At 43.0% G+C, this 26,083-nt stretch overlaps 1 protein-coding gene across 2 annotated transcripts in view; it reads left to right on the top strand.

The window, feature by feature from the left end:
- Positions 1–11,360, top strand: part of synpo2lb (synaptopodin 2-like b) — a 54,994-nt gene extending 43,634 nt beyond the window's left edge. For both annotated transcript variants that reach the window (XM_063070640.1, XM_063070641.1), the window contains one exon: positions 6,057–11,360. In XM_063070640.1, coding sequence (XP_062926710.1) covers positions 6,057–8,692 — 2,636 coding nt within the window. In that variant the 3' untranslated portion in view covers positions 8,693–11,360. The remainder of the gene's footprint in view (positions 1–6,056) is intronic.
- The last annotated feature ends 14,723 nt before the right edge of the window (positions 11,361–26,083 follow it).

Raw genomic sequence — 26,083 nt, 5'->3', positions numbered from 1 at the left:
TATATCTTACCTGGTTAGAAATAACAGGGATACTGTTTCAATTGAGCTGAAGGTCTCTGCATTGCAAATTAACTCAAATAATTGCTCTGTGAAACTTTGTTTGTGGAGGTTTATCTCTGAGACAGCAAAGAAAAAATCTGGCTTTTTTTCTGTGCAGGGCCATGTTATTGTTACTGAACTGTGATAGTTATCAGTCACCAGTCTTTTGAACTGGTCGAAGAAGGGGGAGATTTTATTTCTAATTGGTGGCTGGTGTAGTAAAATTAATATGAGTATCTAAAAATTTGAAATAATTTTCCCCTCCCAGTTTCATGGGGTTTAAAATGAATTTTTCCATAAGTGAAGTATAAATATCATTATTTATGGTGTTTGTCATTTTCATAATTTTGGAGTATTCCAGAAGTTAACTTGTGGACTTCTTGAAATGACTTGACCTTACATGCCTGATAGGAACTCTGCATCGTTTGATGTAACATTCTCAATGCAGAGCTCCTTAGGAACATCTCAAGAAAAACTAGACCAAGTTATCCAGGGAACAATACTCTTGGGACAACTACGTTTAACTTTCTAATCATTAACCCTCACAGCCATAAGGCACTTTTATCCCCATAGTCCAAGACCCAAGTTCTAAAGCCCTCCAGCCTCCGATTCCCTTTCAATGGTCTGGACCAACCAAGGAAAAGACTGTGATCCAAATGGCTACTTAAAAGCCTCCCTTACAAGTCACTGTATCCTGATAAAGTCTAAATCCTTGATCCAGTTATTCCCCAAGTTGCCACTGGAGGTCCCAGTTATCCTTCTTCTCCACTCCCACTGTCCACTCATTTGGTCACTGCCCCTCAACTCTGGGCCCCAGTTCTTCTTTGCAATCTCTCATCTAATTCTGATTCTTGCAGTTTCCATTCCTGGCCCTAATTCCAGGCCCCATCACTGGCTTATGGCTATATGTCCTCTTCACCCATGGCCTTCTCACACCTAGACCCATCAGGCAGTTCTCTGGTATATGTGCCCTGATATGTTAATCATCTGGGTACACTAACATTTTGTTTTGTCTCGTATTTAACCGCCACTCAAGATAAACCATATCTTTTGTTGCATGAAGTGGAGTGAACTCTGCATTAGCTTCTAGCAGGGCAGCCCAGGTTTGTTCATTTCATATCAGTGTTTTAGGAAAACCAAATTCAGGGATGACCAAAAATAAACAAATATATGAAGATTACCTGGATTAAGTGTTTCCGGAATCTCTTCAGTAAGTTTTTCAGAAATGCAATTTTCTGAACCTGTAACAAACAGAAATGTTTCAATGCCTTAGTTTCCCACATATGTCAATAGTTATTAGATACAACTGTCTGTGCCAAACACGTCAGCACCGATCACCATGCTGCAATAAACTGGTATGTTATAGAGTAAACTGAGTTTACCTTATCACAAGGTCAGATGAAAAGATAACAGTAACATTTTAAAACACAGAATCAGAGCTGTGTCTTGGCGCTATTCATGACCAATTTGCTGTAGAATGATTTTCCTTAATCATCTCAGAAGATTAATTAATGTAAACTTCCAGTCTGTTGACATTCATCCATAATTTGTTCATATTCTTTTATTTTGTTATCTGGGTGTCACTGCAATTATTGCCCATCTGTAATTGTCCTGGAGGAGGAGATGATGAGCCACTTCCTTGATCCATTGCAGCCCTTCTGATGAAGATGCTCTCAGTGAGGTTGGGGAGGGAATTCTAGGATTTAGACCTACCAACAATGAACAACCAGTGATATAATTCCAGGTCAAGATGCTGTATGACTTGGGGAACTTTCGTGTAGTTGTGTTCCCCTTGTCATTCCTAGCATTAGAGGTCACAAGTTCTCTAATTACTGTTGGAGTAACCTAGACAAATCATTCCAAATGACTTTATAAATATACAAACTTAAGAGGCCTGAGAGGTTAAAATACAGGATGGTGGACAGGATTGAAATGAAGCAGACTACTATGCCCTTGATGATACTGAGCTTCTTGAATGTTGTTATTCAATTGTAGAAAGGTGTCAGATGTAAGTTACTGTGTAATACCTATATTCAGACATGCATTTGTAGTTACCATACTTATGTGTCTGGCCCAGTTGAGTTTCCAGCCATTAGTGACTATCAGAGAGTAGATGAAATAGAACTGAGAGACAGCAATGTCATCAAAGATCAAGGGGTAGTTTAACTTGTTGGTGCTTACCATTGCCTGGCACTCTTATGGTGCAACTGTTACCTGACATTTACTGCTATCCAAGTTTGTATCAGGCATGGAGGCATGAGCTGCTTTATTTGCTGAGGAGGTACAAAATAGAATTAAATGTTGTCAAATTATCAACATATTGATCATCATATTGTCCAGATATCCCATGGCTCATTATGAAGGAATAATGGTCACTGATGAAGATGCAGAAGATTCTGGCTCTAAGACAAAGCCCCAGGAACTCTTGCAGTGAGGCCTCAGGGCTGAGGAGACTGACCTCCAACAATTACAACCAACGTATTTAGTGTGAAGCAAGATGTGAGCTATCAGAGTGTTTTTCTCCTTGATACTCATTCACTTCAGTTTTACCATGATTCGGATGCCAGACTTACTGCCTTGGTGCCTAGAGCAAATGCTGTCACCAGACCCCTAAAATTTGTCTGCTTGCTTGGGCTAAGTTTATGTTGAGATATGAAGCCAAGCAATCTGGGTGAAATCTAGACTGAATGTGAGTCAGTAGGTAATTGGAGAGTATGTACCTCTGGATAGTTCTTTTAGAACAAGCACTGGTTATGAAAATCCTTGCAGTGAGGCCTCGTAGGTTGTCAGCGTTTGATCATCTACAGAGAGGGAGTCACTGACCTCTCAAAGCTATTCCAACTTCTAAACGAGAGTGATGCCATAATCTTCACCTGCCTGGATGAGTTAAGTTCCAGGAAAGCTGGAGAAGTTTGATACTATCCAAGGCAAAGTACCCCGCCATTACTTTTTCATCCCTCCCACTATCCGAAGGACTCACACCTTCCAACACTGGAGCACTGTGGCTATAAACTGTCATTGCTTGGCAAGGATTCTTTGGAAGCACCTTCCAACCAGAATCTTCACCTGGAAAGTCAAGGATGGCAGGTGACTGAGAGAAGCACCACTCCCAAACTCTCTGTCAGGCCATACTAGCATGAAACTTCGCTGGGGAAAACACTGAAACTTCCTAAAAGGCACCTTCATGGATTTCAATGGTTTAAAAATGAAACAGCTCACTATTATCTCCTCAAGGGCAATTTGGGATAGGTGATTTAATGCTGCTCTTTTCTGCGATGCTTGTATCTGAGGAACATACTTGCTGAACACCCATTGCATTTCACAAAAAGTCAAGGCTAGGCATTGCTTTCAATTGTAGGGTAGGGGATACTTTCACTAAAAAAAAATTATTGTTATTTCACGATGAATTTTTCTCTGCATCCTGTGCTGTTACTGCTTTCTTCCTGCCACTGATGCACTTCACTGTCCCCAGTGGGGAAATGTGGAATTGCAGAGAGATGTACTCCCGATTGACAAATTCCTTTCGAATACATAAACAAAGGATTCTGCAGGTGCTGGAAATCTTGAGTGTCTTACTTAATTCCTCCTCCCTACTCCACCCAATCCACCTTCACCTTCACCTGTTCTTACCTACCATCTGCCAGCTTGTGCTCCTTATTCTGCACCCCCTCCCCACCTTCTTAATCTGGCTTCTTCCCCTTTCCTTTCCAGTTGTGATGACAGGTCTCAGGCTGACATGTTGACTGTTTATTCCTGTCCATAGATGCTGCCTGGCCGACTGAGTGCTACAGTAATAATAATGATAATAACTTTATTTATAGAGAACTTTTCATATAGATGATATAGTTCATGGTGCTTTACAATGGAATAAAAGTACAAAGATGAAAAAATAAAAATAAAAATAAAACATGAAAATAAAATGCAAAAAAAGATGGAAAAGACCAAAAATATAAGACAATTGTTGAATTTTCCATGGGTGTGGAAAGGATCGCTTACAATTTTCAGTAATGCTAAAGCATTTAATTCTCAGAACGGGACAATACTGTGATAAATACTGAAGCATTGATCATGTGGATAGTCAGAGCTTTCTTCCCAGGGCTGAAATGGCTGCAACAAGGGGGCACAGGTTTAAGGTTCTTGGGAGTAGGTACAGAGGAGGTATCAGGGGTAAGTTTTTTACGCAGAGAGCCGTGAGTGCGTGGAATGGGCTGCCGGCAACGGTGGTGGAGGTGGATATGATAAGATCTTTTAAGAGACTTTTGGATAGGTACATGGAGCTCAGAAAAATAGAGGGCTATGTGTAAGCCTAGTAATTTCTAAGGTAGGGATATGTACGGCACAACTTTGTGGGCTGAAGGGTTTTCTATGTTTCTACGTTAAATACTTTGGACACAGGTTGCTAAAAGTAATGTTTTGTGTATAGATACCTGAAATTCAAATAATTCATCATTATGTTGCTGAATACAGGGTGATGTAGAGTGAAGTAACTCCTGTGTGTAGTGTGACACTTGCTGCACAGTCCTGGTTCAGGTAAGGTTCGTATAACAATCAGATCATCCCTCCAGCATCTGTCTACCTTCGGAGGAGTGCAGCCATCAAGTATATTGGTCATTTGCGATTAGGACTCTGCATTGTTTTTTGCAGTAATCTGGTGTTGTACAATCCCATTTTTAATTTGTGCAACACTGCAGTCTGCTTGTGCTAGCAAGGCACCACCAAGGTAATAACAACCAGGTAATCCCTGTTATTAAAGTAGAAAATGCTAAAATTCTGGTGAAGGACATTAACTCTTTTTCTCTCTCCACAGATGCTGCCTGACCTACTGAATATCAACAACATTTCCTCCTTTTTATTTTAAAGTGCCCAGCATCTTACATTTTGTTTTGCTTTTTAGTCTCTATCAGTGACGTTGCTTGAGGACGAATATTGCCCAGGGCACCGAGGAGGACTATACAACTCTTTTTCTAAGTCCACCGGAGAGCATAGAAGGTTGAGCTTCACATCTGGAGCAACTGTAACAATGCAGTAACCCCTGAAGAGGCAATCTAGATTTAATGCTTTGGCTTTGGAGAGATGCTTGAACCCAGAACCTGCCTCAGCCTGTTCATCAAAATCAAAGGGTTCTCCATGCTCTCTCAAACTGCTGCTTTGTTCCCAACTGGTGTTGATTCCCCCTAAAGACCAAAGCTTGTTTCACTCCTCTGCGCTCCCTTCTTCACAGTCCTGGTCTGAGATTCTGTCCCAGAATCATAATCGGGTTTATTAGCACTAACAGAAGTCATGAAATTTGTTGTTTTATGGCAGCAATAGAGTGCAATACATAAAATTTACTATAAAATACAATAAGAAATATATATAGTTTGTGTGTGTATGTATTTCTTATTGTAGTTTATTGTATTTATATTTGTATTTCGGAAATCTGATGGTGGAGGGGAAGAAGCTGTCCCTAAAACATTGAACGTGTGTCTTCAGCTCCTGACCTACCACTCTGATTGCAGAAATGAGAAGGAGTCATGTTCTGTGTGGTGGGGGTATATATAGTGTTGGATGGCACATTATTGAGGCACTGCCTTTTGAAGATGCCCTCGATGCTGGCGAGGCTAGAGCCCATGACGGAGCCGAGTGAACCCATAACCATCACCCCCACCCCACCCCAGCAGCTTTCCCTGATCCTGTGCAGTGGCCCGTCCATTGATATGGTGATGCGAACTGTGAATGCCCTCCATGGTACCCTGTAGAACTATAACACTTGGCAATATCAGATTGTGTCAAGCATATTAAAAACTAAAGAGATTTGATTGGTTTATTCACTTCTTGGTTAATGGATGCCATATTACTTTAGAATTCTGGTTAAACTAATGTAACAACACTGGTAGAATGTCGGAGTGATTTACTGCTGTTTTGAACAAGGCTGAATAAGGAAAACATCCTTTGGTGCTGTGGGATTATTTTGTTAAACTTTAAACAGCTTGTTTTGGAAGTTTGTTAGCTTATTCTTTCATGTTCTGGCTTTGCAGAGCTACATCGGAGTGAAAGTGTGCAGGAGAAACAAGCCAAGGAAGCCAAGTCAAAATGCAAGACCATTGCCTCCCTCCTTACCTCTGCACCCAATCCTCACTCGAAGGGGGTTCTTATGTTTAAGAAACGGCGTCAAAGGGCAAAGAAGTACACCCTTGTTAGTTATGGGAGTGTGGACGAGGAGAAGCAGAGCATCGACGAGGACGGAGAGCTTCTGCCAACTAGTGAGTCTGAATTTGATGAAGAGGCATTTTCTGATGCAAAAAGTTTGACGAATCAGTCAATGGGATCAGATTGGGACAGTTCTTACCTGGACATTCAAAAGCCCAAATCTGAGCCCCAGGGTTTAACTGAAACCAAAGGGAAGGGTGTGAGGTTATTTGAACATCAGAGACAACGGGCAAAGGAGTATATATTGGAGGAACCTCCAGTTCAGACACCAGACAGTCTACAGGTGAAACCTAAGACAGAGGCTGAAGTGATGAGCTACACCACGACGAACGAAGTCCAGACCTGGCCCAGGAGTACGACTGTAGGTGCTGGGACTCCAGCTTCAGATACATTGAACTATTATACAGAAATGAATCTGTCGCCAAGGGAGCGCACAGAGACCACTTTGCCAAGGCCAAGTGAACAGCAGCGTTCACAGCATGTTGTACAAGGTTCTCCTAGCCTCCCTGGGGTGGCAAATTGGACAGCAAGACCATTCACTCCAGGATTACAGCAGAGCCACGTGAGCTCTTTGCACTCAGTCTCTGCTCCAGTGCTATATCGGCGTAGTACAATAAACGCGTCACTTCCAAAGCCTTGGGAACAAACTACTGGGCAAAACAAACTAACCAAATCTTTCGCACATCCAACAGCACTGGTCTCCAGCCCAAATGTGAGTGCAGTTACTCAATCTGAACCAATGAAAGCTTCAGCAGCAGTGGGAATGGAGACCCCTTATTCGCCAGCAGCTGCTGTGATGTCACCGCCATCTCCTGTGATGTCACCACCACCACCTGTAAAGGTGTCGCAGCAAGCCATAGTGATGTCACCATCACACACAGTGATGTCACCTCCACCTACGGCAATGTCACCGCCGACCACTGTTCCTTTACTATCGAGTGCACCGAAGCCAGCAGAACTCACAGTGATGTCATCACTACCCATGGTGACATCACCAAACACTGCAGCAACCACGGTGTCACCAACCACTGTGACATCACCACCAACTGCAGTGACGTCACCACCAGCTGCAGCGATGTCACCACCACCCGCAATGATGTCACCACCACCTCCATCAATGACATCACTGCTCACAGCAACTCCATATTCGGCACCTCAGGCTCCGGTCACCAGCACGGCTATCTTTCGCGTTTCCTCAACACTGCTGCCACAGAGAGAGAGCGTATCTGCAGTGAACACTGTTGGGGGCACTTCATCACCAGCCTGGGCAGCCAACCAGCCATTAGAAAGCTTGGCCACGAGAGAGCAAAGAATTTCAGTGCCAGCCTCTAAAACTGGCATCCTACAGGAGGCTCGTCGCAGAAGCACCAGGAAGCCAATGTTTACAAAGACTGAACAGAAAAAAGCCTCGCCAAACCCCGAGCTTCTTTCCCTGGTACAAAACCTGGATGAGAAAAAGCCAGACCATGCTGGAGTGGGATTCGAATCAGGCCCAGAGGAAGACTTTCTGAGTCTTGGTGCTGAAGCTTCCAATTTTATGCAGTCTCAGGCACGCAGGCAAAGTATTCCCCCTCCAGTTGCCCCAAAGCCTTACTTAAAGCCTCAGTTAATTGGTGGTGGCTCTCTTGCAGTGAATGGAACCAACCCACCAGTAACCTTGCAGCTGAAGGGGAAGGGAGCGGAACTCTTTGCTAAGAGACAAAGTCGCATGGATAAGTTTGTCATTGATTCGGTGCCTTCGAGCTCTCCTCAGTCAAGAGGGCCATCTCCCACTCCTTCCCTTCCGGCTACATGGAAATATTCTCCCAACATCCGGGCTCCACCTCCGATCGGTTATAATCCCATTTATTCCCCGTCATACCCATTAGCAGCCAGCAGGTCGCAAGCTGCATCTGCCTCCAAAACGGAGAAGAAATGGAAGCCAACAAGCAACCAAAAGGTGGGAATAAAAGCCATTGATTTCATGAGACGTCAACCCTACCAATTAAATCCGGCCATGTTCAGTTTCGATGAATCCAATGTGAGATCACAGGGTTTGTCAGGAGGTGCGCCAAGCATACCACTCAGCCAACAGTCCTTTGTCTCCACAAAGCAAGTTCCCGTGAAGACATCGAGAGCCTTTGAGATCAGACGCTTTTCCACCCCAGTGCCTACTGTCACTCCCACAGTTATTGCCCCACGGTCAGCCACCACACTTGCTGAGCCCGTGTGGATGTCTGCACCTAATTCTCCACCACCAGCATCGCCCAAAGTATCTCACGGAAATGGACTGATTCAGGAATACGGGAGGGCACCTAGAGAAAGTCCAGAGGTAAGCTTAGAACCTTCACTGCTTCAGTTCCCACCTAAAGAAGATGTGCAAATGCAAAAGAAGTCGTTGAACCCCGTCCCCAGGCCAAGGTTCTCGGCTGTGAGGGGTGGAAGCGGTTCTCATACATGGAGACCAGGGACACTCCAGGAATGAAAGTATGTTTATATGCACTTTGATTCTGAGTGGATAGATGAAGATTTTCCATCAAAACAAGGACTCTAATCCCGAAAGGAAAGGAAGACTTGCATTTATGTGTTATCTGTCTGGACCTCAGGATATACCAAGTTTTGTTAGTTTTGAAGTGTATCACAGTGTAGTAGGCACTGCAGCCAATTTTTGTGCAAAGCAAGCTCCCATAAATAGCAGTATGACAATGACCTGTTCTGGGGTTTTGTATGAGGGGTAGATTATTGACCCAACTCCCCAGAATTTCTCCCCAATATTTTTTTAAATAAGCACCATGCACCAAGTTGGACGAGGGGGTGGTCTCTACATTACCTTTGCTGGACCAGAGCTCCTTCAATACCTCATTGGCTTCAGTGTACATTATGCAGTCAAGTCTCTGAGTGGGACACAAACTCAGGATTTGTTGACACAGAGTCAAGAATTCTTCTCGTTAGTTCTAATAAAATGCCAATCTAAACCTAAGTGATTATTCACATGGCCCTGTATTAAGGATTTACCAGCATATACTGTTGTGTTGTGTTGCAATACCTGCAGGAATAAGTTTCTTTATATCCTTAAATGTATTGGAGTGAGATGGTGTCATTTTGAGGTCTCTCTGTGCATCGCTATAATTTACTAGAACCTATCCAAGGTTCTGACTAATAAAACACAATCATCTTTCCTTACCCTGGATGTCTCCTTAGGAGAACAAAATGGAAGTGTAATGTAATGTTGGTTTCTTTTTGAAGGATTTTTCTTTAAAACAGGCATGCGTGCACAAACACACACACCCTTTTATCTTACGGAGTGGTATGCAATAAATGTATATTAAATGTCAAAACAACAAGCAGAAATTGCCAGGGCAATGGAAAGGATTTCAAGACAGAATATTTTTGGAGGAGTTTATGAATTTAGATATATTTCTGGTCGTAATGTCTCACATGAGTTATAAATGATAGCACCAATTGTGGACATGCAACAATACAATTAGATTGTTTTCTTTTCTATGGTGAAATATACTGTAATAGTGACAACAGTTCAGAGGGTAAAGATAAACATCAGAAGAATCTCAGGAAAATCCAAAAAGAAATGGCTTGACCCTGCTTTCTCAGATAGAGATTGTATCTACATTGAAGGAAACAGAATTAACTCTGGCACAACTCAGTTTAGATTTGTTTCCAAATTGATCTTCCATTTAAATGAAGGGTGAGTCGTCAACCATCTGGTACCATCCTTTTCAAGTAGAGTTAAGCATTTATTCATCAGCTGTGTAATAGCACTTAGCTCTGAAGGATAAGTATAATATCTATCCACTGCATTGTTTTAAACATACACACATTGCTGATTGTAGTCACCTTCAGTCCAATTAGAGTGTAGACGACCTGACCAGATCACACAGGGTACTGATCAACAACGTACCAGACTTTGGATGTTAGCACTACCATACGTCAGGACGAAAAGCATCTCTGTAAGTGTGTTGAAGCATTTCAGTGAGAGAATTCAAATTCAAATTCAAATCATCCAATTTGTTCCTGAATTAACTTCAGGAATGGCCAAGTATTGACTCTAGTTCTTATTGTAAGATAATGAGCTTACTCTTAAAGGTAAACCTGCTTTTTGGATAATAGTGCAAAATCTGTAGTGTTAAGTGACATAGAACTGGCTGTACTTTCTGTGTTTGTACGAAAATAACTAAGGTGAATATAGACTGGTTACATTATGAGGATATGAGCAGTTATAGACAGAAAAGGTGGAATTGATGATTGGAGGTGTAGGGAAGATTGGATCAGATGAGACATGGATGATCTTGGTTTCTGTATGTAGTGATGGGAAGCAGAGTAAATGGAACTAGGGGTTAGTTCAATGATTTGAGCTGGTTTAGGTTGTAATGTCTGATAATGCAAGGGTTAATCATTTGCGAAAGTTAATAATTTGCAAATGTTTTCTTCATGCTATGGTTTTTGACCAACCACTGAGAATTAAATATTTGAGTTCAGTAGGGAAATTCTACACTTTTATTTGCAGTTTCACACAAAACTGCTAAGTGCCTTGATTATTAGCATTGCCAGACTGAAGTTTGATATCAGTTTTGGCAAGTAAAGTTGCTGTAATTTGTAAGCCGTAAATCTCACATGCTTTAATTCTTCATCACCATTAAATTGCTTTCAGCTTTGAAGAAAATGAGCTCAGGAGATCAATGCTAGCTCAAGATCTTGTTTGCATTGCTCCCTTCATTGTAGTTTGTACAGTTAGGCTCTGTATAAACCTTCCAGCAATTACCAAAATAGAGATAAAGATAGATAATAGAGACAATTACCAATAAAGAACCAAACTACTGAGTGCTCCCGGCACCTTTTGTTGTTAATTCTTAGTAATTACGATACAAAAGCACCTTTGCAGTGTTTGGGTGCTTTACTGGAGCGTCTTTGGGCTGAGAGTCGTCAGTGAATGAATGACATGCGTACCTGTTTTGGCTTTGGGGCACTTTAGGTACTGTAAGTGAAGCTCTGCACTTTACTAACACCAAATGATGTGCTTTATTTCTTGAAAAGTCTAGCCTTACTTTGTGCAAACTATACTCATTTATTGTGGTTTTAATGTTCAATTTGTGCTATGTTTGCTGATGTAAAATAATAAAATGTGAATCATTGATAAATTTATGGGCTGCTGAAAGTTAAAATGTGATTTGTGGGTCTCGAGTGGATCGTAAATGCATCTCTCAAACAGATGTGGATGCCAGTGGGAACCATCTGGCTCCTGCCCAGGGAGCTGAATCCATGTCTTTTTAGGAACATCAACATGTCAAAACACAGGCACAACTTTTGATCTTTCTTTTGGTAAGACTGCGAAACTTCCAGGGTGGTCTGGATTTTACAAGAATTGAGAATCTCCTAGAAACTGATAGATGAAAAGCTGGGGGAGCGGGGGCAATAATCTCAGAGCCAATAAAAATGTTAATATATAGGGACTGATTAGAGGGAGAGATTGAGCAAGCTAGGATTTAATTTATTGGATTGTGGGAGAATAAGGGACATTATGTTGTTGTACAAGATCATGAGGGGCATAGATAGGATGAATGCACACAGTCTCTTTCCTACGGTTGGGGAATCAAGAACATGAGGAGATAGATTTAAGGTGAGAGGAGAGTGTTTTTTTAAGAATCTGAGGAGGTATGACAGAAGATTAATAAATTTTTGAAAGAACAAGGAACTGAAAACCACGGGGATTTGGCAGATGGCAGCAGTTGAGGTCTGGGTTCAATCAGCCATGATCATTTTGAATGGTAGGCCAGGCTTGAGGAACCTTGTGGTTTACACCTATTCCTATTTTCTTGTGTCTTGGTTGTTGGGTGGGGTGACAGTTCAGCAAATGTTTTATCTTGGATGGGGTTAAGTTTCTTGATAGTTAATGAACACATACAAATCTGCACATGCAGAAAGTATGCTCTCACAGTCCTGACCTATGAATGGTGGAAAGGTTTTAGGGAGATGATCACAGCAGGTTATCCAGCCTCCTGGTCTATGCCTATAGCCTTATTGTCTAGCAATTGGCTGCCCACTTGAATAATGGTCTGTAAGCATTGAGTCTAGCTCAGCCATTTTAGTATATAGTTAGTGATGATAGTATAGGATTGTAACTAAATATAGACCTTTATGAACCCATTACATTAATTGCGTTTAGATCTTTAATGAACTTGTATGAGAAACTAGATGTTCATGAGAATCCAAGATCATCCTTTAATGAACTTAATTGAGTTTTAAAATAGAGAGGTTTATGTTACAGTTGTACACTTTGTTGATGAGGCCACATCTGGAATACTGAAGTCCACTTACCTAAAGATGGATATGATGTCATTGGAGGCAGGCAAAGGAGATTCATCAGGCTAATTCCTGAGATGAAATGATTGTCCTATCAAGTCAGGCTTGACAATTTGGGTCTGTGCTCCTTGGAGTTCAGAAGAATGAGGGACGACCTAATTCAAACAAGTGTGATCCTAAGGGGTTGTGTCAGGCTAGATTTTGAGATGCTTTCTCTTGTGGGAGAGTCACAAACAAGTGACCATATTTACAAGATAAGGGGCCTATCATTTAAAACTGAGGTACATGGATATTTCTCTCCAAAAAGAGCGAATCTCTGGAATTCTCTATTTCCAAGGATGGATGTACTTAAGATGCAGATGGGAAAATGCTCGAAAGATTGAGGAATTGAAGGTGAGAAGGAACTTCCACAGAAGAGGATTAAGGCCAGTATAGATCAGCCATAATGATTGGCAGGGCAAGCTTGGGAGAAGGGTTGGGGTGGTGGTGAGTGGCCTGCCTACTCCTCCTCCTATTTTCATATGTACCTGTCTGCATTTCACAGAGACCATCTTCATGCACTTGGATGTCATTTTCACTGGATCCATCGGATGGTGGGCCTGGAACTTCTTTTTTGGTGGATTTTAATTCCAGTAACCTGACCACAAAGTTGTTCACACTCCTGGCTGTAGACCCTGGAATGTCTTTGAGTAGAGAGCAGAAGAGATGATCAGCCAGAGAGTGAGGGTGAATTCCACAAGAGAGGGATTGTTCTTGTATTTTGGGTGCAATCACCATCATGCTTTCTCCAACTCTCAGCCCTTCCAGTCGTGTGGTCCGAAGCAGCAGGCAGAACAGTAATGTGGCAGTCAGTCATCAGCCAGCAACTGGCAGCTTCCCTTCTGGCCTGGAGCAAAGTGAAAGCAGGGATAAATTTCCTCCTGCAGGGGACAAAATTGAATAAATCATGAAGGGAACTGACAGCAAGTCACAAAGCCCACATTCTATTTTTGTTACAAAACTTATATTACAAATTCAAACCTCTTTACATATATATAATCATATTACAAAAGACCAGCCAAATCATAACTAATATACATTAAACTAACACATTCCCATCCTCATCAAGGATGGCATTTAACTCCCATGGTGTCCAATGGTTCTGAAACACTCCCATGTTACCTGTGAATCCCACAAGTTTTTTTTCGACATCTACCCAGGCACATACATACCCCCTGAACATTATCAGGCTGATAGCCTGGTCAGAGCCCTCTGCTGCCCCTCTCCAGGATCCACGGATAGCTATCTTAAGCCTGATTTATACTTCTGCGTTAACTTGACGCTGTAACCTACGCAAGTGACTGACGTGCGTTGTGAGCATTTATACTTGTGCGTTGGTGTGTCTGCATCCCTCTGCAATCTGGGCACGTCGCGCATGCGCAAACACCTGCCCACGCAAGGTTTCATGGTCATGGTAGTCTTTCTCAGGGTAAACAAGCTTAAAGCAAGCGTCTTTTTTCGTAAAAGCGAAATGTGTTCTCCATAATTTTGGAAGTCTGTAAAGCTTTATGGAAAGCATCGCAGCCAGAGTTCCTTCCCCACCCTTCAGTCGCCCAATGGGAAGCTATTGCAGCGTAGGAGGAAATGCGATGCTACCAAGTGGACCAATCACAGCTGTTGCGTTCTGCGTTGCCGCGATGCGTAGTTACATTTTGGGAGAGGTGCGCATCAGGCTCTGGCGTAGGGATCCGTGTCGGCTCTGCGTAGGGTTTGCAGCGACGCCGTACTTACGGCGTCGAGTTGACACAGAAGTATAAATCAGGCTTTAGCCTGCCCCAGGAGGAGGTTAACTGGGACATCCTCCTCTTTCCCTGCCCCCTCACTTACTGGATAACCTGGGTGGGTCATAAAGAACACAGGAATTATTCGTGGGGCCACTGCCATCAATACCATGAGGGGCTGTAGACATATCACTCGGTTTGTGGAGCAGCTAAGAACTGACAGTATGACAGTACATCTAGCGTTACAACATGCCACGTGGCAGTGCACCGCTGTGTGGAAGCACACCACGCACAGCATCTGGCAGTGTATAGTGTGACAGTGGACAAGGTGTGAGCGTACGCTGCCGACAATGAAAGTGAGCAGGGGACAGAGTCCAGTGTGAGAGTGGACCATGTGAAAGTGGTTTGAAAAGATGTTCATTCAGTGATTACAGCATCACATAACTACAATATTACACTATTCCACTATTCACAGTATATAACATAGTTCCAACATAAGATTGTCATTTCTATCCAGAATGCACTCAAGCTCCTCAAAATTCCCCGTTGAACCCATTGAAACCACATGCTGCATTTGCAAGGACATACAGGCACCAGAAGTAACCCCAGGAGGGGGGCAGGCAGTCGGCTCAGGTAGAAACTTCTACTGCCCATCTCCTGGACCCCTAAATGGTACCTTGGCCAGGCCCAGGAGCAAACCCACCCCCACCCCCTCTCTACACATGCTTGCGTACCTGAAGGGGCTGCTCCTCAGGTTTCGGATGCCCTTCGGCCCGTGCTTCTGCTGTTCGGTCAACAGTGGCTACAACCTCTCACACTCCATATATACACTGGCTCCTCCCAGCCACAGAAATGACAGGCAGCTGGAAGCACTGCATGTAGGTATAGTGTGACAGAACAAACCATGTCAGTATGTGAGTGTGAAAGAGCACTGTGTGATGTCTCGTCATGTGACATTATTCACTCAACATACACCACAGCAACATGTGACGGTGCAAGGAATGCATCTGATGTGGCTAACATTGTATGAACTTTGCAAAAAGGGTTTATTTATGCACTTACAATATGTATATTTCCACCTGAATATATATAAAATTCAAATTCAAATGAGAACATAACCATCCTTGTGACTATGCAACTTTCAACAATAATATGTTTTATGAAGTTGGTTTATTCAATAATTACAAAATCACAGTAATGGAGTATTACAGGATTTCATGTTACATGGTTTATCTTTTCAAATTATAATATGGTCATCATTTTCCAAATCACACGAGCCCCTGAGGTGCCCTCTGGTCCCAGAAATCCCCCATTGTACCTGTGGATACATTGCCCTCCTTCTCTTGTGACACCCAGGCATGGAGGTAACCCCAAAAAGAGGGGCAGGCAGTCAGCTTGAGCAGTGCCCTCGACTGTCTGCTGCCTGGACCCACAGACGGCCACCTTGGCCAGGCCCAAAGGCAAACTGAGCAGCAGATGAGATACCTGCCGACTTACCCCCTCCCCCTTCACAGCCTTAAGCATCCTTGTGACTGCACAGCTTTCGACAGTGACTGTGCACTTGGACAAATGTTAGTGCGTAACGGTGCACCGTGTAAAAGGATGTAACTTTTGGTAGGGTACAGTGTAACAGTGTGCCTCAGTGAAGCTGGAGAGCCCAAACATGCTCGACATTGATATCATTGCAATGTCATTCTGTGACATGTGACGGTGTGATGTGCGTCGGGGATAGGGCTGGTAGAGGAATATGTCAACGCAACTTGACAGCACAGCTTGTAACAGTGACAGAACACCATAACTGAGTAATGGGGCAACAACCTCTCTCATCAACAAGGCATTATTGCCCACAGAACTGCTGCTCACTGGATTTTTAAATTTTTTGCACCATTATCCGTAAACTATAAAGACTGCTGTCCGTGAAAATTTCAGGAGATCAGCAGCTTCTGAGATACTCAAACCACCCCATCTGGCACCAACAATCATTCCATGGTCAAAGTCACTTAGATCACATTTGTTCTCCATTCTGATGTTTGGTCTGAATGAAAACTGAACCTCTTGACCGTGTCTGCATGCTTTTATGCATTGAGTTGCTGCCACATGATTGGCTGATTGGATGTGCGCATTAATGAGCAGGTGTATATAATTTGCCACTGACAGCAATGAGTATATGACAGAGCAACATCTGACAGCATAATATCAAAACAACAGCCAAAGTGCTGGAGGAATTTCGCAGGTCTGGCAGAATCTATGGTGGGGGGGAGGAGCGGGGATTAAACTGTCAAAGTTTTGGGCCAAGAGTCTTCATCGGGACTCATGTGTGACAGTGTAAGGGATTCAATAACACGATCAGTAGTGTGTTTGATAGTCCATAGGAAAACATACACAGAAAAATGCAATACAGCGGAAACTAAGTCAGTGGACTGTGTGACCACGTGACCACACCATGGGTGAACATGGAATAAGTGACCCGCGAATGGGCACTGTGGCCAGGCCCCAGGATCAGACCAAAGAGGAGGTACTGTGACCAATTTTCACTCCCCCCCCCGACACTGAATATGGAGCCCGAAGATAAAGAACAGGGGCTTGAGGTGCAACCAGAACTTGAGGAGCAGCCCCTTTAAATGCAAAGCAGGGGCTGAAACCCCTCACATTGCATGTAAACATGGAACATGTAGTCCTCCAGGCTACGGAAATCGCAGTTCATGAGCCAGCTAAAACTCCGTTTCATGGCATTGCTCTGTGTTACGGTGTCAACTGCAGGTCCCCAATGTACAGGGGGAGGACTACCATGTATGGAGACCTCTTACTGCTGAATGACAGAGCTGTCCATTATGGCAGGTGAGAATGAGGATGTGGAAAGTTTGCAGGAACAGTCTGTGCAGGAAATGCCTTTGTCTGGGACAGCATGGAGTGCATTCCTGAGGGTCTGTTCACGTTTAAGGTTTCTTTGAGGTATACAGCATGGAAACCGGCCCTTCAGCCCAGCTCATCCATGCTGACCAAGATGCCTGTCTACGTTTATCCCATTTGCCTATATCTGGTTTACTTCTGTCTAAAACCTCCCTATCCATGTATTTTTTAAATGCTGTAATTATACATGCTGCTATCATCTCCACTGGCAGCTCATTCCATACACTCACTATCCTTTGTATGAAAAACTTGCTCACAGACTCCCTTTATATTTTTCCACTCTCACCTTAAACTCTCTTTTGACGCCCCTACCCTGGGAAAGAATATTGTGACTATATACCCAATGTATGTCCCAGCCTATACAATCATTCCTTATAACTCAAGCATTCCAAGTCCAGGCAAAATCCTTATGAATCTTTTCTGCACTCTCTGGTTTAATCACTTCCTTCCTATGGTATGTTGATGAAGAACTGTGCATAATATTCCAAGTGTGGCCCGTCTAACTACAGTTGTGTGTTTTCTCAGCTCTGAAATTCAGTGACTGAGCCAATGAAGGTAAGCATACCATACTTTGTCCTTACCACTCCATCTGCCTGTATTATTACTTCCAGGGAACTGTGTTCTTGTATTCGAGGTCTCACTGTTCAATAATACTCCCTCATTATGTGTCCTGCCCTGGTTTAACTTTCCAAATTGCATCACTTTGTACTTATCAGTGTTGAATTTCATCTGCCATTCCCTAGCCCACTTTCACAGTTGATTTAATTCCTGCTGTAACCTTAGATAACCTTCTTCACTGTCCAATATACCACTAATTTTGGTATTACTTGAAAATGTATTAATCATGCTGCTCATATCTTCCTCTAAATCATTCCAACTTGAAAAACAACCCTCCACTACAACCCTTTGCCTTCTACCACCAAACCAATTTATTTATTTAGAGATACAGTATAGGTCCTTCTGGCCTTTTGAGCCACACTGCCCCACAACCCCCAATTTAACCCTAGCCTGATTATGGGACAATTTACAATGACCAATTAACCTACTAAATGGTATGTTTTTGGACTGTGGGAGGAAACCGGAGAACCCAGAGAAAATGCACGCATTCCAGAGGGAGGACATGCAGTCTCCTTACAGACGACATTGGAATCAAACTCTGAACTCTGATACCCCAAGCTGTAATAGTGACACACTAACCACTGCGCTACCGTGGCCCCAAATTGCTATCCAATTTGCTCCCTCACCATGGATCCTCTGTGATCTTACCTTCTGGACCACCCTACCATACTGGAAGTCTAAAGTTCATGCAGACAACGCCCACTGCCTTGTTCATGTTGGTCCTCTTGATAATCTCCTCAAAAAACTCAATCAAATTAGTGAGACATGACCTTCCATGCTGTCCATATCCCTAATCAGTCCTCGATAATCTTATCCCTGTAAATCTTATCCCTGAGAAATTTCACAAAATATGTCAGGGATTATAAAACCTGATTCTGATTCAGACTCAAAACTGATGTAAGGCTTGGTGATCTGTAGTTTCTTGGCCTGTCCTTGTAGTCCTTCTTGGGACCAGTTCCAAAGGAATATTTTGGAGCCTGGCTCCGATGAGAAGTTCTGGCTAAGTGAGGATCAACCCAGTTGGGATCACCTCACATCCAAAGTGACAGGACCATCACAGACTTCAGCCACCAGCCCCTGAGACATGCAGATCACTTCTCTACTGTGCAGTCTGTTCAGACACCGAGCAGACAGAGCACCTCAAACCGCTGGCAAGGGAGAATGACTGGAGCCCTGAGGTGCTCGATAGGCAGCTCGTCCTACCACATGACATTGTCTCTCCAGGGCCGGTGGAGGGCACCGTTCGATTCAATAAATGTCAGTGGAGCGTCAACATGATCCTCCAGCTGACTTATGGTAAATCCTCCCACAAAATTCTGCTCATGTTCTCACTGGATCCTGAGGGAACAGAGCTCCGTCTAAGTGGTGGGCTGAGTCACCTGTTCCCACCATATCCTTGAAGGAAGATCCTTCGAGGGACCACTTGCCAATGCAAACTGTGACAGTGCAAAGTGCAGTGTGCGAGAGCACATAGTTCACAGAGTTATACAACATTGTTACACTTAGCAGAGCAGCTTGCGTCATTGACAACACGTGCAACAGTGAAATACAGTACGTGACACTGCGCCATGGAAAAAAAACAGATTGTTACATATGTGTGGAGCAAGAACGACAATGGAGCAGTAGGATTAAACATTGTTACTGAGCCATGTAGCCACGTTACACGCTGGGCAACCTACAGCGTTGGAGCAATGAATCGGGCCTGCCGAGATGAAAATGTGCGCACTTGAAAACTCAAAAACTTGAAAAGAGAGGGCTTCACGCACATAAGAGGCCCAATCGATTCACCAAACAATCAATTGGCAGGCACACACATGCACACTTACCACATTCATGCAGTCGATCCGATACGGTCCATAAGTAGCATAACATGCAGTAGTGCGATGGTTTACAGTACCTGGAGTAGAGCAACAGCAGTACCATTGACAGTACAAGTGAGTGCACCGTGTGACACATGGCAATGCAACATGCAGCAGAACAACACAAGGTGTTCACTGACAGTGCAAGGTGTGACAGAAAAACTTGACAATGCAACTTGTTACCGTGTGACAGTGAGACGGTGTGACGGTGTGAGAACACTATGCATGACAAGTGCAACATACAGCAGCACAACATGAAAGAATGCATGGCAGAAGAATGTGTGGCTGTGTGACATAAGGTAGTATAATAACATAATAAGGACGTAAGAAATAGGAGCAGGAGTAGGCCATCTGGCCCATCAAGCGTGCCCCGCCGTTCAATAAGATCATGGCTGATCTGTCCATAAACTCAGCTCCATCTACCTGCCTTTTCCCCATAACCCTTAATTTCCTTACTAAGTAAAAATCTATCCAACTGTATCTTAAATATATTTAGTGAAGAAGCCTCAACTGCTTCCCTGGGCAGAGAATTGCACAGATTCACCACTCTCTGAGAAAAATAGTTTCTCCTCATCTCCGTCCTAAATCTTCTCCCCTGAATCTTGAGGCAATGTCCCCTAGTTCTAGTCTCACCTACCAATGGAAACAACTTTCCTACTTCTATCTTATCTATCCCTTTCAAAATTTTGTATGTTTCTATAAGATCCTCCCTCATTCTTCTGAATTCCAGAGAGTATAGTCCCAGGCGACTCAACCTCTCTTCATAGGTCCGTGTCATGTGGTTGGTAGGTCATCAAAAATATTCTGAGGGACATGATTAACAACGACTCGGAAAGGCAGGGATGAATCAGAAATTCAGTGACTTGGAAATTTTCTTACATCCATCTCCTGACTTGTGCCTTTCTGCAGAGTTGCTTGGCACATACTTTTGCCTTCATGGTGTAGTTTTTGCTAGGATACTGTCTCACTGGCAGTTGGACCTTCCAGATACAGGTGTATTTTTACTACAATCAATTGAAGCACCTTGACTACACATGGTGATTTCCATTTAACTGATTATGTGACTTCTAAAACCAATTGGCTGCACCAGTGACGATTTGGTGTGTCATATTAAAGGGCGGGGGCAGTGAATACTTAGGCAATCAATTATTTTGTTTCATATTTGTAATTAATTTAGATCACTTTGTTGAGATTTGTTCTCACTTCAACACAAAAGAGACTTTTTCTGTTGATCAGTGTCAAAAAAGCCAAATTAAATCCACTGTGTTGTAAAGCAATAAAACATGAAAACTTCCAGAGGGTGTAAATAATGTTTATAGGCACTATGCATTTTTCTTACTTTGCACTTGCCTGACCTGCATGTTAACTTTGAGCAATTTGTTACGATGTCCAGAACACCATTGATGTCTCTCACCAATTACAACACATTCCAAGTGGATACCCTCACATTTTCCTGCAGTCTTTTCCATCATTCATTTGCTCTCCCATTCACTTGTCTATATCCCCTTGACATCTCTCAGCATCCTTTTAACAATCCACAGTGCCAGCTCAGTATCAGCTGTCTCAGATATAGAGCACTTGGTGACTTCATCCAGATCATTGATATAGAATGTGAGCAGCTGAATGACACCCTACCCAACTATGCCCAATCCCATTTCTGCTACACCCTGACCAAATTACACCCATTCCATTCAAACTGCACACTTCACAGTCTACACTCTAACCAGTCTACTGCACGGAACAACCCCCCAAACATACAGGATTGGCAACAAACAGAAGCCAGAACCCCACCAAACAATACAGTGCAAGACCCCACAGAAATGTTACCAGACGGGGCACTGCTTGACAGATGGAAGTGGTGCACTCTCAACAGAGCGAGAGCGGGAGTTTGTAGGACGGGAGACAATATGGTGAAGTGGGTTTAAAGCCCAGCGAATCCTGTAAGTGTGGCAAAAGGGTGCAGAATATTGAACACGTTCTGCACAACTGCCCACTCTCACCTGATTTAGCTGACACTGACCTGCTCAACATCAACCAAACAACACTAGAGTGGCTGGCTGTCTGGTGTGACAAGCTATGATGATGACCTTATATCCTGTCCAAATTATACTATTCCATTCAAACTCCCCAATCTACATCCTGTCACACTTGAACTACGCCCCACCCAAACTATGCCTTGCTCGACTTGAAAGAGACCCAGTCCAGAAAACATCCTCCACCACTTGAACTGCACTTTGTCAAACTCAGTCTTTACTCCCTCAGTTTACAACATGCCCAATGACACTCACTCATCTAAGTTAAACTCCACTTAATATAAAATCTATTTTGCTTGTATCTCTCTTGAATTATTTCAGGGGATTCTGTGAGGAAACTTCTTCACTCAGAGGATGGTCAAAATGTGGAATAAAACTGCCAGAGGAATTGGTGGATGCAGGTTCGATTTCAACATTTAAGAGATGTTTCAACATGGATGTGAGGGGTACAGAACTCTATGGACTGGGTGCATGTCGATGGGACGAGGCAGTATAACAGTTTGCCACTGACAAGATGGACCAAAGGCCTGTTTCTGTGTTGTAATGGTCTATTTTATGGCTCTTGATTTCCAGCATACGCAATTTCCTGATGAATGGTCACAGCCTGAAACGGCGACTGTTTATTCATTTCCCTGACCTGCTGAGTTCCTCCGGCATTTTGTGCAACACCCAATTTACAGTTGCCTAATTTATAGGGAGGTTGTACATAATACTTTGTCAAAAGTCAGTGACAGAAATAAGATAGATAGATACTTTATTGATCCCAAAGGAAATTACAGTGGCACAGTAGCTTTACACGTGCACAGATACACAAATATTAGAAGAAAAGGAAGAAAGAATAAAAAATAAGTTATCTTAAAATAAGATGTACGAGATTTACAAGTCAAAGATTGCAAGATTTACAAGATTTCCAAGTTCACACTGATAAGATGGTAGTGCAAGAATTACTGTAATATTATACAGTAATGGGTGCACATTCACACCATACAGATAAGAAGTGATGGTAATATTGCACAGGGTGTGGTAAACAGAGCTTAAATGGATCTCTGGTAAACAGAAGTTAATAACAGTTTAATAGGAGGGGGTCAACAAATCCCTGACTATAGGTTGACTCATTATAGAGCCTAATAGCCGAGGGTAGGAATTACCTCATGTAGCGCTCTTTGGAGCAGCTAAAAACGCTCCTCTGTTCAGCCAAGGTGGCATCCAGAGGGTGAGAAACATTGTCCAGAATTGCCAGAATTTTCCGGAGGGACCTTCGTTCTACCACAGCCTCTAGTGTGTCCAGTTTGACTCCTATAACAGAACCAGCCTTCTAATCAGTTTATTGAGCCTGTTGGCATCACCTGTGTTGATGCCATTGCACCAACACACCACTACATAGAAGATTGTACTGGCAACAACAGATTGGTAGAACATGTGAAGGAAATGCCTGCATACTCCAAGGAACCTCAGTCTCCTCAGAAAGTAGAGGTGACTCTGGTCCTTCTTGTACACAGCCTTTGTGTTAGTGCTCCACTAAAGTCTGTCATCCAGGTGCACCCCCAGGTACTTGTAGGTCCTCACTACATCCAGATAATATTCCTGTTGTCATTGAAAACAATGTAAAAACAATGAGGCTGTGTTCTGGTTTCTTCCCTCAACCCAAATATTTAGAGTTAACTGGTATAGGTGAGAAGTAGAATGTGACAAGTGTCGAGAGTCAGTGGGAATGTAAGGATAATAGGTAGCAGGAAAATTAATGGGAAATCCGATTGTTCTGACAGCTGACAAACACTCAATGGGCCAAATGGCCTCCTCTTATTTCATGAGGAAATAAGTAATGATGCTGCAGATGTTGAAAATCTGAAACAGAAACTTTTGGGAACACTCTGAAGCTCAGGCTGTATCTGCAATGCAAGAAACCGTGTTTCAAGTCAATGACATCTCATCAGAACACATGTTCTCTGATGCTGTCCGAACACCAGAGTGTTTCCAGGATCTTCTGTTTTTATTCCTAAAGACAATGTGTCTAACCTGGTTAGAGGGATTTGCTCATTATGTGAGGCTAAGTGCCAGATAACCCAGTGAAAGCAAAGGAACTAGAAAATAGAGAAAGGTAGGTGCAGGTCTCAACACATCTTCCAATGCTGACGGACACTGTGTAAACGAGAAACAGGAGGAGGCTAAGAATGAACCATTGTAAAGATTGGGAAGGAGCAGAACTGTGACGAGAAACCATTGAAACAAGGACAAGATGGTGGAGATCTTAAATGGATCTTTTGCATCTGTATTTATTCAGGAGATGGACACCAAGTCTATGGAAGTGAGGCAAAGCAGCAGTGAGGCCATAGACCATATACAGATTACAGAGGAGGAGGTGTTTGCTGTGATCGGGCGAATTAGGGTGGACAAATCACCAGGGCCTGACAAAGTGTTCCCTTGGACCCCATGGGAGGCTAGTGCAGGAATTACAGAGATATTTAAAATGTCCTTAGCTATGTGTGAGGTGCTGGAGGATTGAGGATAATTAAAGAACTGTTGTTTAAGAAAGGCTGTAAGAATAAGCCAGAAAATCATAGGCTGCTGAGCCTGACATCTGCAGTGGGTAGGTTATTGGAAGATATTCTGAAGGACCAAATATATAAGTATTTGGATAGACAGCGACTGGTTGGAGATAGTCAATATGTCTTTGTGCGTGATAGGTCATGTCTAACCAATCTTATAGAGTTTGTTGAGGAAGCTACAGGGAAGCTGATGACAGCAAGTCAGTGGATATTGTTCAGCAAGGCCTTTTACAAGATCCCACGTGGGAGGTTGGTCAAGAAGGTGCAGTCACTTGGCATTTAATTCAACCCATAAATTGGATTAGACCATTGGGTTTGCTGGAGAAGCCAGAGAGTGTTAGAAGATGGCTGCCTCTCTGACTGAAGCCCATGAATTGTGGTGTGCCGCGGGGATTGGTGCTGGGTCCGCTGCTGTTTGTCATCTATATCAACAATCTGGATGATAATGAAGTAAACTGGATCAGCAAATTTGTGGATGACACCAAGATTGGGGTTACAGTGGACAGCGAGGAAGGCTATCAAAGCTTGCAAGAGAATCTGGACCAGCTAGAAAAATTGGCTGCAAAATGGCAGATGGAATTAAATGCAGACAGTGTGAAGTGTTGCACTTTGGGAGGACAAACCATGGTAGGAATTACACAGTGAGTGGTTGGGTTCTGAGGAGTACATATGAACAGAGGATTCTGGGAATACAAATCCATAATTCCTTGAAAGTGGCTTCATAGATATATAGGGTTGTAAAGAAAAATTTTGGCACATTGGCCTTCATAAATCAAAGTACAGCATTGAGTACTGGAGTTGGGATGTTGTGATGAAGTTGCATAATATATCGGTGAGACCTAATTTGGGGTATCGTGTGCAGTTTTGGTCACCTAACTACAGGAAAGCTGTCAATAAAATTGAAAAGCTGCAGAGAAAATTTACAAGGATGCTGTCAGAACTTGAGGACCTAATTTATAGGGAAAGGTGGAATAGGTTAGGACATTATTCCCTAGAGCGTAGGAGAATGAGGGGGGATTTAATTGAGATATACAAAATTATTAGATGTATAGATAGGGTAAAAGAAAGCAAGCTTTTCCCATTGAGGTTGGATGAGACTAGATTTAGAGTTCATGGACTAAAGGTGAAAGGTGGAATGTTTAAGGGGAATATGAGGGGGAACTTCTTCTCTCAGAGGATTGCAAGGCTGTGTAATGAGCTGCCAGCAAAAGTTGTAGATGTGGTTTTGATTACAACAATTAAGAGAAATTTGGAATGGTACACGGATGGGAGGAGTACGGCAGGTTGATGGGACTAGGCAGATTGATAGTTTGGCATGGACTAGATGGGCCAAGTTGTAGATGTGGTTTTGATTACAACAATTAAGAGAAATTTGGATTGGTACATGGATGGGAGGAGTATGGCAGGTTGATAGGACTAGGCAGATTGATAGTTTGGCATGGACTAGATGGGCCAAGGGGCTTATTTCTGTCCTGTACTGTTCTATGACTCTATGATTCTAAGATCCTCCTCCGTGTACCTCAATGTAAAGGCGTTACAGGGAATGTAAAGGAATGCCAGGGAAGTTCATAGTGAATTCATGCAGTCTGAGCAACTGTCCTATCTGCTTCAAATAGCCTTTACTTGCATTGCATGATAAGAAGTAAGTTCATAACACCACATCAGTGCAGGTTTGCAGAATCAGCTCTCAAGACTGAGTGGGCCTCTAGCCTACTGACAATTCATTTATTCCTCATGTCTGCTAAATGTTTGTGCTAAAACATATGTGGTCAGGTGTTATCTCACTCCATGGGAGTTAGGGAATGTTAAACCTGTAAGATGATTTAGTTCTTCCC

Source organism: Mobula hypostoma, chromosome 18 (genome assembly GCF_963921235.1).
Source record: "Mobula hypostoma chromosome 18, sMobHyp1.1, whole genome shotgun sequence".
Lineage (NCBI taxonomy): Eukaryota > Metazoa > Chordata > Chondrichthyes > Myliobatiformes > Myliobatidae > Mobula > Mobula hypostoma.
This window is presented reverse-complemented; position numbering and strand designations above follow the sequence as displayed.